Consider the following 14077-nt stretch of genomic DNA (forward strand, 5'->3'; position numbering starts at 1 on the left):
GAGCTTGTGGTGAGAGATTAAAGTCAAAAGCTTTGAGGTTTTTTTCCCTTCAAAGGGTCAAACTTCTAATTTAGGAGTAACCAAATGTAGAAAACATTAAAAAAATGTTTGATTCAGATACAGCTATAGGAATGCTATGTTTTAATGATGATCTAGGATTAAAAAGATTAAAAATGTAATATTATTTAATAAAAAGATGAAATTATGGTATTGGTGAGGGGGGAGTTTGGATTAAGAATAAATAAGATTATTATGTTAATTAAATAAGGGATTAGCGACAACGGGTGTTTGGCTTTATCGGCGGTGTCTACTTTATATTTATTTATTTAGTTTAAAATTAATATTTATGATAAAAGATGGGTTCATTTAATTTGTGTGTGTTGTGTGCAGTATGCACACTCCAAAGCTTTTGTTGCTTTGTGCTTAATGGAAGGGCCTTGAGCTTTTTTCTTTCTCTGTCTCTCCTTTCTTTAGGTTTCACTCTCAACACACTCTCTCCCTCTTCCTCTTCCTCTCCAACAATCTCTCTTCTTCACTCTCCCAATCTCCATTTCCAAAGGTGCGTCTGTCTCTGCTTCACTTTCCCATTCTATTTGTCTTTTCTCTCTTTTAATTTCCATTCTTAATGTCTTTCTTTCCTCTTTCTCATAGAATGTGTGTCCTTTCTGCTTTTCTTTATGTCTACATTTTTTTTTTCAGTTTCTCAAATGTTCCTTCACAGCACTCCGTGCCTGCCTCTGGGTTTCATTGATTGTTTTTTTTTTGGGAAAAATGAAATTATTTTGGAAGGTTTTGGTGAGGCTGTGGATCTGATTTAACTGATAAACTTTTTTTTTCTTTCTTTGTATATTTTTATTTTCATTTTTCTCCTTTTTTGTGTTTTTAACTCTGATAAAAGCTTGAGCACTGCAGCATGTATGAATAAAAGTCTCAGCAAAAATAAAATAAAAAAGGGTGGAAAATGATTGGTTGACTACGGTCTTAGAGTACAATTTTTCATTTTTTTGGTGTTCATTTATTGAAGAGTTCGCCGCTATTAAATGATACTCAGATTATCAATATGCTTTGTCCGATTTTTTTTCGTGGGTTTTTTTTTTTAAAGAAAATATGCAAAATTTATTGGCTTTTTCTTTTTCCCGTGATGCAGCTTCTGTAATGGATGGGTTATGATGGGGGGTGAGAGGTTAGGTTTTTATTTTTCTGAGTGAGAAGGGGGTCAAGGTATTTCTTTAGTTGACTGTTGTAGCTTTTTCCCATTGTTTTCCTTTTGTTACTGAAATAACTTTCTTTTGCCTTTGTGTTTCATTTTCTACATGCGAGCTATAGAAAACCCATTCAAGGTTTTTTTTTTTTTTTGTATTGTTCAGAATATTTTGATAAAAGGATGCTTTCAATAACCTTTTTTTATTCAAAGTAGTTTTTGTTAATGTTGGATTTAACGTTCTTTTCAACTAGATCGAGTCTACAAAATTATATAAATTAAAAATTTAATTGATACTTAATCATTTCACTTTATTTTATTGTGTAATATGCTATTACAATATCTGTAAAATAATACAATTTTGATTATGCATCTGCAAATGTCTGATTCATATAAAATTTTATGTACATGATGATCACAATAGTTTCGCATGGTTTAATGGTTGAATTGATAAAATTTAGTGAGGTAAAAGTTACTGGAATTGGCATTCTACTGTGTTTAACGCCAGGTGTGGTTTGTGTTTGTCTATATAATAATATAAGGACACTTTCAATAACATTTTTTGGGAAATTTATTTCATTTATTGACTTGCGTCTATTGGAGTTTCATGAACTTTATTTTTACAGATAGGGTGTGATATGCCGTCTACAGTATAAGTAAATCTTTACAAAATGGCAATGTGAACGTTGAGATTGTATACCATTTGATTAGATCACAATGATAACAATGCTTTTACTGGATGGAGTGCTGAAACCAAATTTTCTTCGTCATTTTTTCATTGTCATTTTTTCATTGTAATTTTTGTATGGCATATCTTTCTGGCAGTCTGTCTAGTGAATTGTGGTTTATGATGGTTTTGTTCAATACAGTTCGTAAATTTGGAGTCTGATGTCTCCGCCTCTGTTGGTTACTGAAGATGAAGGGCAGAACAATGCCTCAATGGTAGCGTCTGCATCTTCACCATCCATGGAGTGTTTCACCCCACATGAGGCTAGATTGAAAGAACGCAATTACCTGGGATTGTCAGATTGCTCTTCGGTGGAAAGTTCTACTGTCCCGAACTTGTCTGGTGAGAAAAAGAACATGAATTTGAAGGCTACTGAGTTGAGGCTGGGCCTTCCTGGATCCCAGTCACCTGAAAGGGATCCAGATATTTTCCCATTGACCTCAGCAAAACTTGACGAGAAACCACTGTTCCCTTTGCTTCCTACAAAGGATGGAATCTTCACATTGTCCCAGAAAACTGTGGTCTCCGGCAACAAAAGAGGTTTTGCTGACACGATGGACACTGAGGTGAAAAGTGTTCATTTTAACAAAGGTTAAATAAATGTTTCATACTACTTCTGAGTCTAATTCTTCACAATCTCTGTTGTTTGGGGAAGTTTCCTGGAAATGCAGGGATAAACATGATGCTATCACCTAAACCTTCTGGGATTCTGCCAACCATAGTGAAAGAAGTATCCAGCAAGGTTTTACAGGAACGTCCTGCTGCAGCAAATGGAACTGGTCTTAACCATACAGGAGCTTCTATCAGTGGCAGTGCACCTGCTTCCAAGTAAGGGAAACTTGCTAGATCAATGATCTATACTCTTCAGGAGGATCTTGAAGTTGGAGGAAAGACCTCAAAAGGTGTATTCCATACTTTTCTAATTTTGCTAATTAGTTCATATCTGTGATAGGGCACAAGTTGTTGGTTGGCCTCCTATAAGGTCATTTAGGAAAAACTCATTGGCCACCACTTCAAAGAACAATGATGAAATAGATGGAAAACCATGTCCAGCCGCACTCTTTGTGAAAGTCAGCATGGATGGTGCTCCCTATCTGAGGAAAGTAGATCTAAGAAATTATACAACATACCAGGAACTGTCTTCTGCCCTTGAGAAGATGTTCAGCTGTTTCACTCTAGGTGATATGTTAGAGACGTTACAGCCATGATTTGTTTAAGCGAATTATTTTCTCGTGATTTTTTAATGGCAAGTTTTTTTTTCATTCTCAAAGGTATCTTTTGTATGACTTTATCATTTATGACATGTGTATAATACCAGGTCAATGTGGTTCCCATGGAGTGCCAGGAAGAGAAATCTTGAGTGAGAGCAAGCTGAAGGACCTCCTGCATGGTTCGGAATATGTACTTACTTATGAAGATAAAGATGGTGACTGGATGCTTGTTGGAGATGTACCATGGGAGTAAGTTTCTGAACCTTTTGTGGCTCTAACAATCTCTGCATTTTCAACTTCTCGTTGTATTGTTTTGATAACTATGGGAGATATGCCCTGGGAGTAAGTTTCTGAACCTTGTCTGAGCTATAACAATCTTTGTGTTTTCAACTCAAACTATACTTGTTTCTATAATAATTGGGCTAGGTGCTTTGGCAAATTTATGAAGTGATGAATTATTCTTCAATCAGGGGTATGTGCATCATGTTGCCAACAACTCCAATTGTTTAGAAATTTTCCACCTGAAAATTTTAGTTTTATAGATTCTGCTTCCTAATCATAAGATACTGTATAACACATCTCATATGTTCATTTTTTTTCTCATGTTTTGCTTAAATTGCAAATGATAACTTTTGTGGCGTTTTCATTAAACTTAATTATCTAGAGTGATTTATAGTTGATTGACACTAACTGTAAAAATATTTTCATTGAAAGTGGATCAGATTTTAACCTCTTCCTATAAAAGTTTGACTTCATTCTAAAATGACTGTTTTCTTTCTATTATGGGACTCATGTTCCATTTTTAAATGTTCCTCAATTTGTAAGAATTTAGGGCAGGGGTCATTATATTCAGTGCAGAACACATAGCTTTGAAGCTTAATGTGTGTTTCGTGGTTCCATACTAAGAACTTGGTCACGGTTAGGATTTTCGGGTATTGCCACTCGGTTATGCTTCCTATTGGAATTTGCTAATATTCACATTCGTACTGGTATCAATTCTAGCAAATTAGTTTTATTTGTACCGAGAATTTGTCAATTGGATGAATGATGGAATCAAATCAGTTAGTTGTTGTTTCACTTCACTCTAGCTTGAATCCTATGATTAACTGCAATTTTTCTATTGTTTGCAGTATGTTCATTGACACATGCAAAAGGCTTAAAATCATGAAGGGTTCTGATGCCATTGGCTTAGGTATGTATTCTGGGTGATAATTCCTTTTGATAGACTCGGGGCTTCTGTTTTAAATCAAAGGGTACCTAGCTGAGCTAATTGCCGGTCGTAGATAATGATTATAATACTGGATTTTGTATTTTCAGACAGTGCCAATTTATATGTTTAATTCAAGGATAAGCTGGATTGAGTTTGCATGAAACATGTATAAAACAAGGAACCCATGATTGAAAGTACATTAGTTTGTATTATCCAATTGACGACCATGGTTGCCTACAGTATGTTGTTAACTCAATGAAAAAACCAGCTTCTGTGTTCAAGCATTCTTAAGTGGTTTTTCTTTTCTTTGCAGCTCCAAGGGCCATGGAAAAATCCAGGAGCAGGAGCTAGTCGTTATTGGAAATGTTGACTGCGTTTTGTCTACTTTACTGAAAGTTGCTAGATATGAGAAAGGTGTGGAAAGAAAACTATGGTATAAACGACCGAATGCCGGGTTTTGATGTTTAACTGCTATTAAAGATGTTGTCTATTATTAAAATCCCAGAATAGTGTCTTGGTCTTTTGTTTGTGTTACATTTGTTTCAATATAATACCTTGTTAAGCTACCTTGAATATTAGTAATTGTGGAGTCTGTAATCTTTATAGGAACCGTTTGTTTGGATAAGCTGAATGTATGTTATAATCTCAACGTATTGTTGTTTTTCTATGATTTTACTATTCCTTAGTTTTTCTTTCTCTTGAAGGGCATATTTTCACGCCTACCTCATTCAATCAAATGATTCCTTGGGGACACCCCAGTTTCACTTCAGCCTATTCTGGTTAAAGATAACTTATGAAATTGAATGAATTTTATTTTGTGACTTTTACTTGTGGGTATATGTTTTTTGGATAATGATATTTTGACAATATTTTAACATCATTTACGTGTCATTCTGTGATTGGTCTATGTTGGTGTTTATGATTATTATTATTGATTGTGGAGTAATTTTGGACCAATCACAGAATGACACGTAAATGATGTTAAAATATTGTGAAAGTATCATTATTTATGTTTTTTAACAAATTTCAGGATTAGTTAGTGTTAGCGCTGTCCGTACCCATAGAGGGACAAACATAGGAATACTTTAAAGGTATACCAGAATTGAGCTACTCTTAGTGGTCAGACGAAGTTGTTTTATGGGCAAGTTTCTATTTTGCTTTAAGTGACATTTGTGTTTCAAAAGAACTTGTTTTATGGGCAAGTTTTTGGGTAGAAGTTTTCTTAAAAGGTTTAGTTGGTTCTCTTTAGCTTGTTAATGCGCTTCGAATTGATAAATGATGAGTCTCTAAAAGGAGATTTATGAGAGAATTTCAATAACAAATTAGACTTTGTTAAGATAAGAGATTTGACACTACTTTTAATAAAAAAAAAAATTTAAGGTAATGAGTTTATACATTGGTATGTGGTGTTTAATTTTGTTTTTCAACGTGAGACTAAGATTGATTTGAAATTTTAACAATTTTCTTTAATAGTGAGTTTTCTTTATATTGATATATTTTTTTTTCGAGTTGAACAATTATGAGTATTTTAATAGTAATATTTTATAAATTGTTTTTATTAAATCATTGTGAATTATCGTCTATAAGAAATCTTTATTGATATGGTATCTTGTTTGAGTTGATCATTAGAATGAACTAGTGATTGGTCTTTTAAAGATAGATTTATTGAAAAAAAAAATAAGACCTAAATTAAACTTACACAATAAGATATATTATACCATCTTCAAGAATAAATAAAGACCTAAATTAAACCTCACAGTAAATCTTGTAAAATCTTAAAACAATAAATTTATGGATTTTTATACTTATTTAATTCATATTTATTTAATGTTCAATTTTATCATCTATAGAACTTAAACTTATACTAATTTTCAAAAATAAATATCCATATTTTGAAAGATTTATGAATTGATTAATATTCAACAAATTACTCCATGTGTATATGAAATCCTTTTCATTGAGAAAAAAAAGTTTTAATTCCCATGAAAAAGGATGTACATATTAGTTTTATACTAGTTTATCTCGTTTGAATTTTATTGTTAAAACTAGACTTTATGCAATAGAAAAGAGATGTAGGCTAGTTAGGAGGGCTGATATCTCAGTTACAATTTAGCAAGTTGTATTAGTATTTACAGCTAGTCTACTCAATGGGTAAGATGAGGCAATACGACATAATCAATCTACCAGACTGTTTATTTTTTAAAATTAAAAATTAAAATAAAAAATTAATTTAAAACATTAAATTTGTAATGTTATAATTCAAATATAAAAAAACTTATAAATTAAATTATAATTGAATAACTTAAAGATAATAATAGTTTTTTTTTTACTTTTTTCAATTAGATATTAATTAATTAATTAAAATTTATAGAATATTTTCACATGCTCATATATATATATATATATATATATATATATATATATATATATATCATTTAGTTCATATTAATTTTTAATAATTAAATATATTTTTAATCTGTAAATTTTCATACGAAATTGAAATTTATGTTTTACAAAACTTTTATATATTTTGGAAAATGCTTAATTGCTTACTTAGTCTCTATGTTAAGTGAGTTTTTTTCATTTTAGTATCCAGTTTTAAAAATGTATCTATTGAGTCCCAAAGTTGTAAAAATTGTATAAATGAAGTTTCCTCCGTTAAATTGGCTTAAACAGAGTTAACTCTACGTTGGAGTGACTATAAAATCTGACTTTTTTTTCTTCTCTCTCATCTTTTCTTTTTGCAATGTTCAACTATTTTCTTTTTCTATATTAATGATTTTCATAAACAACCATTTTTTTTCTTTTTCTCTTTTTGCAGTTTGGTGGTGACGAGGGAGAAGTGTTCCTAAGCGGTGATTATGAGGATGTAGAAGTGGAGGAGGAGGAATAGGGAGAGGATGAGTATTGAGAGAGGTGTGTTGTGGGAAGTGGACCACCAGAAGCCACCACCGCAACCTAGCACCATCGTTGATCATCTTCATTGCCATCAAACCCTATTTCGCCTTACTACAATCAACACAGACCTGCAATCAGTCGCGAAGCCATTGCGAAGCCGTCACACTCATCTTCTTCACCAAAAACCTCCATAGCTTCGCATAACCAGGACACCACCGACCCACCCCCTTCTCCATCATTCTCGCGCAACAACCTCCATTGTGAAACCTTCACCAACCTAAATTGCGCAGTTGTTCATGCCAGACGCACCACCCCCAATCTTCTGCGCGAACCAGATGCACCATCAAACAATCCAGATCCAAAATCACACAACCATAAAAAACGCGAATCATCTCCACAACAGGGCAAGCAAGTCGCACCCTCATGAAAACCCAGGAGAAACCCTTTCTCCCTTTTAACTTTGATCAAGGGATTAAGGGTTTGTTTTAGCTATTTTGTTATTTATTGTTGTGAGATCTGGTGATGGGTTTTAATGTTGAGAAATTTCATTGAGTATGACGAAGCTATGATCTCCACGTCGATGGAGTTGTTCTTTCAGGTTCTAACGCCCTGACAAAGATAAAAGACTCAGGTAGCGAAGCGTAACAATAGTAATTAGATGGCGAGAAAGGAGATGATTGGACTTGACCATGGCATGAAGTAAAAGGGTAGTGTTGAGGGACTTTGGGTGCTGATGATGGAAGTGGTTAAGTCAAAAGTAATGTGTAATTTATGGAGGGTCTGCATTTTGATTTAGTAGGGATTGCAATATGGGCATGGGTATTGGAATTGAAAAATTGTGATGAATTGGTTGAATTAATGGCTGGGGTTGAATGTTTTAGGAAGGCTCTTTGGGTGATAAAGATACGAAGGAGAATCAAAGAAACCTTGATTGGGGAGAGAAAAAGAGAGAGAGAAAAATATGGTAGTAATAGTAGAGGAAAGAGAAAAAAAGTGCATCCAAGTCAGCACAAACTTAACTTCGTTTATGCTAATTTAACGGAGGGGACTTTATTTATACAATTTTTATAACTTTGGGACTCGATAGATCCATTTTTAAAATCAGATACTAAATAGAAATTTACCTCTTAACATGGGGACGAAGTAAGCATTTAAACCTTTAGAAAATGAATTAAGCGTACTTAACCCAATTTTAACAACTATTTTTAAAAACTACTTGTTAGTTTCATCCAAATATTTGATTTTTTTAAACATTATTTTAAACTAACTTAGTGATGATTTAAGGACATTTTTCTATAAGCTCTTGAGGGAGAAAATAAAAAAGAAAATTGAAATTAACCCTTCTTTAATTAAAATTAACTTAAGCATGAGTTAGTTTATATAACAAAATCTAACTTATAGAAAAATTAAATTTATTTTTTTCTCTAGAAAAACTTATGAAGAAGGTCCTACCTGTATATGATAAACCATCATTTTTTTTCATTTATAGGAGTTGATGTAGTGGATCACCTTTGGTAATGCTTGGAAGATTTTTTTTTTTAAGATTTCTCTGACACCTTAAAAAGGTTTGAGAAAAAAAAAATACTTCTTTTTTCCCGGCACTTTTAAACTTCTCCTTGCACCTTCAAACTTTTTCTTAACACCTAAACTAGCCTTTTGACAAAGGTAATTTTTTTTCTCTTTCTATAATTATCCCACCCTTTCACCACTCACTTTTACTTTCTTTTTCCGAATTTTAACATTCAATATTCATTTTTCTTGAATTTTAAAATTCGATAAACACTTCTTTCAGATTTCAAAATCCGGTATTGATTTTATAATTTTTTTGTTTTTTATTTTTTGTTTATACATATATTAAATTATATTTAAATATTATATTAAACTAATTAAAATATTTATTAATTTTTTATTCAAAACAAAATTTAAACAAATATGTCAACAATATTTTGAAATTTTAATAATAAAAATTTGAATCCATTTTAATAAAAAATTTAATAATAAGATATCTTTTCATATAATTTTATATTTTAATATGATATAATATATGTTAATCAAATATAATACTATTATTTACAATATAATAAATAGTATTATATCAATTATAATATCATTAATAGTATTAATAATAAATCATTTATGAATTAAAATATTAAAATATATATATATATATATATATATATATATATATATATATATATATTTCAAAATTTGATAGTAGTGTTTATTGGATTTTGAAATTGGATGAATTCTTTAACATGATTTTAAAATCTACTGAGTTTTTAAATAGATTTTGAAATCTGATAAATTTTTTAATTAAATTTGAGATTCGATAAGTTTTTAAATTAAAATTTGAAATCTGATGACTTTCAAAATTAAATTTTAAAATCTAAAAAGTTTCCTAAATTAAAATTTTGAAATTCGGTGAGAAAATAAAAACGAAGAAAATGCACTTTGGGAGTGCATGGTTCAATAGGATATATTAAATACATTTTAATAACCAATAATTACTAATATCTAATTTATTTATTTTATACAATTTTTTATTGAATGGCAAAATTGTAAACTTGGAGGTGTAGGAAAAAACTTTGAAAGTGCAGAAAAAAGTCCCCTTCCTCCATCCAATTCTCACTTGCGCTAAGCACACTTTTAGATCTCTATAATAACAGAGTTACGCCCTCCACCATGACATTACGCTTCTTACGCCTTTCCAATTTTCTTTTATTTCAAAAATATCATTTTTATTTTTACTCTTTACCTTATTTAACTTTATATTAAAATTTTAATTGTTTATTTTCTTATTCACTTTGGCGCACACCAATCCCCACCCACACACTCTTACTTTCTTTCTTCCTCTCTTATTCTTCTCTTCCTCTTTTCCCAATTTCCTACCTTCCTTTTTTTCCAATTTCTCATTTCCGTTAAGGTTCTTTGTGAACATGTGATATCTATGTGCTAGGTGTTGTGCGTGTGTTGGGTGATGTTATGTGTCTCTGTTTTGTGTTAAATGAAAAGGAAGAGAATTGCAAAAGGCGGCAAAAGATATGGGGTATTTGTAACACTTAAATAGATGTCGATATCCGTCAATGGATTTCAAGATCCGTTTAAGTGTTTTACAGATACCGATATCCGTTTAAGGGTACTAAACTCTGTATTCACACTTGAGAACCTTTTGCTTGGTGCCACCACTGGACCACCTTTGACCACCACCTCCAAGTTTTGCCACCTCCAACCAAGCAAACCACAACAACACCACACTCACACAGAGACACATCACCACACTCAGAGTAAATAACAACCACAATAGTACAATTAGAGGGGAGAAGAAACAAGAAAAATCTGATTTCCATGGGAGTGATGGGGTGTGGGGGTGCATTGATACAACATATGGATGTTGGAAATAAATACGTTTTAACCATCACGAATTAAATGTTTTATAAGGACAAAAGAAGAATGGGAAGATGTAGAGAATAATGTGTGGTGGTAGAGGGAGTAACACTCCTATAGTAATGACTAGAAATAAACATCTTCCACTTTAGAACCTTCTTTTCCTTCCATGTTTTTTAAGTCATTCATCATCTCTCGAGAAGTTTCTTGACAATCTTCGTTAGAAGACATCTTCCTCTACAACTCCATAAACTTCTCCTGCACCTTCATATAAAAGAAAATTGTGTTTTCTTTTTGTTTTTTTTAGATTTTATAATTTGGAAGTTAGGAATATTTTTGGATTGTATAATCTGAGAGTCAGTTTTTTCCTGAAAAAAATAAACTTTCAAATTCATTTCTTTTCTTAAAAAAGACTTCTAAATTTTACAATTCAAAAATCATTTTTTTTAAAAAAAATTCTGAATTATATAATCTAAAAGTAAAATATGATTTTTAAAAGTTAAAAAGGAATAAACAAAGTTAACTTCCGGATTATAATCTGGAAGGCATTTGACTTTCGGATTACATAAGTATTTTTTATTTTCAAATTGGATAATTCAATTTTTTTTTTAGAAAAACAAAAATAGCTTTAAGATTGTACAGTTTGAAAATCATTTGAAAGTCATTTTTTACTTCTAAAAATGATATCCGAATTGTGTAATTAAAATGGAAAAATGAAATTTTGCTTATATAATTAATGTGTGCAGGGAAAAAATTACGAAGGTGAAGAAATAAACTGCCTTGGTAGAATGTTCACAAAATTTCTCTCATGGTAAGAATATACTTTTCTCAACTTAACAGAAAATTACTTTAAATCCAAAGTATCATTTTACTCTTATGTCATTTACGAGGTAGATGTATTCAAGTTTTTAATAAAAAATACATTGTATTTTTTAATTATCAAAAAACTTATACAAATATTCTAAATTCGTTTAATCAATTACATAGTTCTAGTCATTCCAGAAGTACTAATTTCCAAAATTCATAATTTCTAAACTATGATTTTCTTTTTCCATTATGAACTAACTGTCAAAATCTATTTGTTCTAAGGAGTGATTTTAATTATCATATCAAAACAATGAAGAACTATAATTGAAATAATTTGATTTTCCTTTATACATATACCGTTAGTTCGGACGATCCTGGAAAATAGAGAATGGCTAAACGATCTAAAGACGTACGATACTAGAAGTAAAGTAAAATCTCAATAGACCAGTCCAGCCATATAGCCTAACCTGGTAATCAATCTTCTAATAGCAAAGTTATAGGTAAATATTTATTAGGTGTAATAGGCTAGGTAGGGTCAAAATTAAGGTTTCACTAATCTCAAACTCAATCTCAAAAACTATAAATAAAGGTTAGAGATAAGAGTTATCTCGGTTGGTTGGAGTGAAGATGAAAACAGGATGAAGATACGGTTATCCAAACAATTTTAAAGAAGAACTTGTGAAGGTGTTTAAAATCACTTGAACTTAAACCTGAAACAATACACAATAATGTAACTTGTTTAATGCTACTAATAACACATTGTGAACAAGAATATCTATAAGAATTAAATAAAATATTACATATTCTCCTGGCATACAGAATATTAATGTATCTAAAAAATTGAATATCATGCATTTACTGGTGCTTGTTCACCTGCTGTTACAATTATTCTCCTAACACATAGAACACCTTTGAGTAACTGGTATTTTGATGCACTGCTACATCATCATAGGTTTCATTGAGAACATTTCGATGCATTGTATTGTATTTGTTCATAATTAACTTGAACAAAGTGTGCAACTTTAGACTTCTCATTACAAATATTGAACTTTATGGTTGTCTATGTGCTATCAGAACTTTCGATGATTATTATTTGGTTAAGCATTGTTAGTGATGCAGGGTGGATTGGTGTATTCGAATTATTCCAGGACTGGTGCAGAATTGATTGTTAACCAAAAGCATGGAATAATAATGATAAAGATACATTGATGGTGGTTTGCTGTTTCTTCTAGCTAGATTCAATAATGCTTATTTGAATTTAATTAAGGAGAGCTAAAGAAAAGAACATATGATGATGTTGTGTCTGGAGGAAACACAACATTTGCATAAACAAAGCTTTTGATGCTAGTGCGTGCATCTTTTGAAGATTAAAATATAGAATCGGCAGCAAAATGGTATATATTTACAAGAAGCAGCAGTTTGTGTTATGATAGTGGTTGAGGAGAGTTTGATAAATGCATCTAAGCAATAGATTAGAAGATTTGGTAGTTATGCATAAATTTATTAAAAATATCATCTATTTTTTCCCCCTCTTATAAAGGCATTGTATTCAGTTTTTTTTTCTGTAGTTTTAGTATTGCATATTTTATATATAAATATTCATCGTATGAAAATAAATGTAAATCTTATTCTGTAAATCGATTTAGAATTATTTCTTAAAAATCGGATAGGATAGGCTTTAACATTATTTTAATACTATGTTAAAAAGGTATATTTTAAACTTAATTCAATTTCAAAAAAATTAATTTATAAAATAAAATTTTCATTCACTTATGTACTATAAATTGATGTTATTTTTAGTTCGAAATATAACTTTCAATCCACATATATTCTTACAAAGGGGAACATAAACTGAGGGAAATAGTCCTTTTGCTTTTTTAATTATACACATAGAATTTTGATGGTGCTCATGTGGGAAAAATAGCATGACAGTTACAAAATAGGAATTTGACAAAGTGGTCTATGAGAACCATAAAAAGTGGATGATTTAGTGGGAATCAATATTACGTTCTTCTTTTGAAATAGATAACTGGGTGGACTTTCTAACAGAAGACTTGATTGGTCCTTTCATCTATTCAAAAAGCACCACAGTCTAACAACAGTAATTGGAAGCGACATGCTTTTAACAACAAAATTCTGCATGGAAGTACATTATTACTATTGACTAAGTTATTGCAAATGCCGAGTGATAAAACTGAAAATTGTAGTTGAAACTTCCCCCTTTCCTCACAAACATCCCTTTCATTCACAGCAAAAAGTGGAGTTAATCTTTGCAAAGCCTGATGGATCGATCGAAAATGAGAAGATTGAACACTGAGAAGTTAGTGGACACTGGACACTTTCTAGTCCATTACCATAACCAAATTTCTTCAGAAATTGAGTAGCTACGATTTTAATAGAATTAGATAAATATCTTATGTGTCTCATCATTCTAGCAATTAAATATTAATGTGGATGACACAAACCATCATTAAATGTTTAGCATGTTCAGTCTCATGCCATAAAGCATATAGTAAGTCCATTTACTTAACAGAAGAGCGACAATCCAAAAGATATACAAGAATTAAACCTGGTTGGTAGCATCATCAATCTCTTTCAACCCATATACTCTAGAGTCTTCTAAATTTTGTCACAAGTGA

General features: G+C 31.0%; 1 protein-coding gene across 1 annotated transcript; it reads left to right on the forward strand.

Annotated features, from left to right (window-relative positions):
* Positions 1-388: 388 nt before the first annotated feature.
* On the forward strand, positions 389-5016 carry LOC124822013 (auxin-responsive protein IAA8-like). The gene is made up of 7 exons (XM_047293972.2): positions 389-559; positions 2071-2494; positions 2584-2756; positions 2881-3107; positions 3247-3388; positions 4270-4331; positions 4663-5016. Exons 2-7 carry the CDS (start codon positions 2090-2092, stop codon positions 4698-4700), a joined length of 1047 nt encoding a protein of 348 aa, XP_047149928.1. The 5' UTR covers positions 389-559; positions 2071-2089; the 3' UTR covers positions 4701-5016.
* The last annotated feature ends 9061 nt before the right edge of the window (positions 5017-14077 follow it).

Source organism: Vigna umbellata, chromosome 1 (genome assembly GCF_029865625.1).
Source record: "Vigna umbellata cultivar VRB3 chromosome 1, Vumbellata_1.0, whole genome shotgun sequence".
Lineage (NCBI taxonomy): Eukaryota > Viridiplantae > Streptophyta > Magnoliopsida > Fabales > Fabaceae > Vigna > Vigna umbellata.

Excerpts from the sequence above, each read along its gene's own strand:
- LOC124822013 (XM_047293972.2), top strand. The coding sequence starts at position 2,090 with ATGTCTCCGCCTCTGTTGGTTACTGAAGATGAAGGGCAGAACAATGCC. Across the intron at positions 2,757-2,880 it reads GGCAGTGCACCTGCTTCCAA|GGCACAAGTTGTTGGTTGGC; the intron begins GTAAGGGAAACT and ends TATCTGTGATAG. Across the intron at positions 3,108-3,246 it reads GTTCAGCTGTTTCACTCTAG|GTCAATGTGGTTCCCATGGA; the intron begins GTGATATGTTAG and ends GTATAATACCAG.